Below are 1956 nucleotides of genomic sequence, written 5' to 3' on the forward strand. Positions count from 1 at the left end.
GGAAAAGACCTGGACTGAAGCTCAGCAGTACTGCAGAGAGAAACACACTGACCTGGTCACAGTGACTAACATGAAGGTCATGAAGAGACTCATCAGCATCTCAGCTGGAGATTGGAGGGGAGCCTGGATTGGTCTGTATGGTCAAACAGATGGTACCAGAATTTGGCGTTGGTCTCTGCCTGGAGTGGAGTTTGATGAAAGTGAGACAAACTGGAAATCAAAAGAACCAAATAATGCAGGTGGGATGCAGAACTGTGGAATCATATGGAAGAACCTGAAGTGGGGAGACCTGTCCTGCAATGATGCTCAATATTTTCTCTGCTATGATGGTGAGAACATTTGAGATTAAGGGTTGAATTTAAATCCTGCATTTTGAATGGAAAATCAAAAGTAAAATCTACTTAAATGAAAACAATTAATGGGTGATTTGGGTGCTTGATGAAACCTATGATTGAATATCATAGAAAATTATTTAGGTAGTTTGATGCTCACAATTTCTTTGAATCACAGACAGAAATTCTTCAAAGAAATTCCACTTGATTCAAGAAAACAAAAAGTGGACAGAAGCTCAGAGTTACTGCAGAGAGAAACACACAGAGATGATCAGTGGAACGAAGCAGATAGAGGATGAAGAAGTGAAGAAGGAAATCAACTCTGTGGGAGAAAATACATACATTTTTATTGGTCTGTTCAGAGACACCTGGAGGTGGTCAGATGGAAGCAGTTTCTCTTTCAGACACTGGAATAAATGGTTTGACTATCAGATAATCAATGGTGGTCAATGTGCCATGACTAAGTTTGATGATGGAGGCAGATGGAGGAATGAGAACTGTGATCAAAGAAAACCCTTCATCTGTTATGGTGGTGAGTTTTTCTAGTAAAAATTCCCACAATAAGAAAAATAATACTGGATGGCAAAAGAACAGTTGAATCTATTCATCTACCATTTGCATTTTTATATTTGTGTTTGGAAAAAACATTAAATTAGCTTGAAAATAAAAATATGTTTATCTCAAATCATGAATGTACAAAACACTTGAAATTTCAAAATTTTCTGTCAAATCACAGATATATTTTAGTTTTTCCATGCTATATTTCATTGTTCTTGTTTATAAATAACAGCGTAAGACATAAGGTGTGAGTTATTTTTTCTGTGCTGTGAATTTCTGACAGATAATGTGATCCTGATCAAAGAAAATAAAACCTGGGAGGACGCCTTGTACTACTGCAGAGATCATCGCCATAACCTGGTCACCATCACCAACATGGATGATCAGATATCTGTCCAGCAGGAAGCCCAGTTTGCATCGACTGATTATGTCTGGATGGGTCTGCATTACGCCTGGTCTCTGGATTTGTGGTTCTGGGTCAGTGATGAGGTGGTCAGCTATCAGAACTGGGCCTCAGGTGAACCGATGGATGACTGTGACATGTCTGGAGCCATGGAGACGGGAGGAGGATACAAGTGGAGGAAGAAAAGAGATCTTGAGAAGTTTAATTTCATCTGTTCTAAGTAGAGGCCAGCAGGATGGTTGCTTTTAGCCAGGTGTCATTTTTAATCTTTTATTTATTTGTTTTGTTTGCCCTGGACCTCAAGAAAGATAAAATGTAATGTTAATTCAATTACTCAATTACAATAAAAGACCAAAAAATAACTGAACATCTTTCTGTTCTTTTCAGCTTAACAAGAGTCAGGCTGAGTAATTTGGTTTTGGTTCATCAGTTCTTTTGCATTTATTGACATGCATCCCAACTTTTAAGTTGTTCCAGAAGCTTCACATAAATTTAGAAAAGATATGCATAAAAACCACATAAAATGACATCAGATCTCTGAAAGATTGTAGAATATCTGAGAAGCAGGAAACTCTCTTAACCATATTTATTTTATTGACTTGAGAAAAGAGTCAGTTAGTCAAAACTGTAGAGAAAAAATCTGAAAAAAAGAAAACTTTTTAG

General features: G+C 37.2%; 1 protein-coding gene across 1 annotated transcript; it reads left to right on the forward strand.

Moving 5' to 3' along the window:
• The first annotated feature begins 788 nt into the window (after window positions 1-788).
• On the forward strand, window positions 789-1517 carry LOC107834159 (lithostathine-1-beta-like). Its single transcript, XM_016664966.1, has 2 exons — window positions 789-864; window positions 1174-1517. The coding sequence occupies exons 1-2, from the start codon at window positions 789-791 to the stop codon at window positions 1515-1517; spliced, it is 420 nt and encodes a 139-aa protein (XP_016520452.1).
• The last annotated feature ends 439 nt before the right edge of the window (window positions 1518-1956 follow it).

Source organism: Poecilia formosa, unplaced genomic scaffold, assembly GCF_000485575.1.
Source record: "Poecilia formosa unplaced genomic scaffold, Poecilia_formosa-5.1.2 Scaffold533, whole genome shotgun sequence".
Classification (NCBI taxonomy): domain Eukaryota; kingdom Metazoa; phylum Chordata; class Actinopteri; order Cyprinodontiformes; family Poeciliidae; genus Poecilia; species Poecilia formosa.

Excerpts from the sequence above, each read along its gene's own strand:
- LOC107834159 (XM_016664966.1), top strand. The coding sequence starts at position 789 with ATGACTAAGTTTGATGATGGAGGCAGATGGAGGAATGAGAACTGTGAT. Across the intron at positions 865-1,173 it reads ACCCTTCATCTGTTATGGTG|ATAATGTGATCCTGATCAAA; the intron begins GTGAGTTTTTCT and ends AATTTCTGACAG.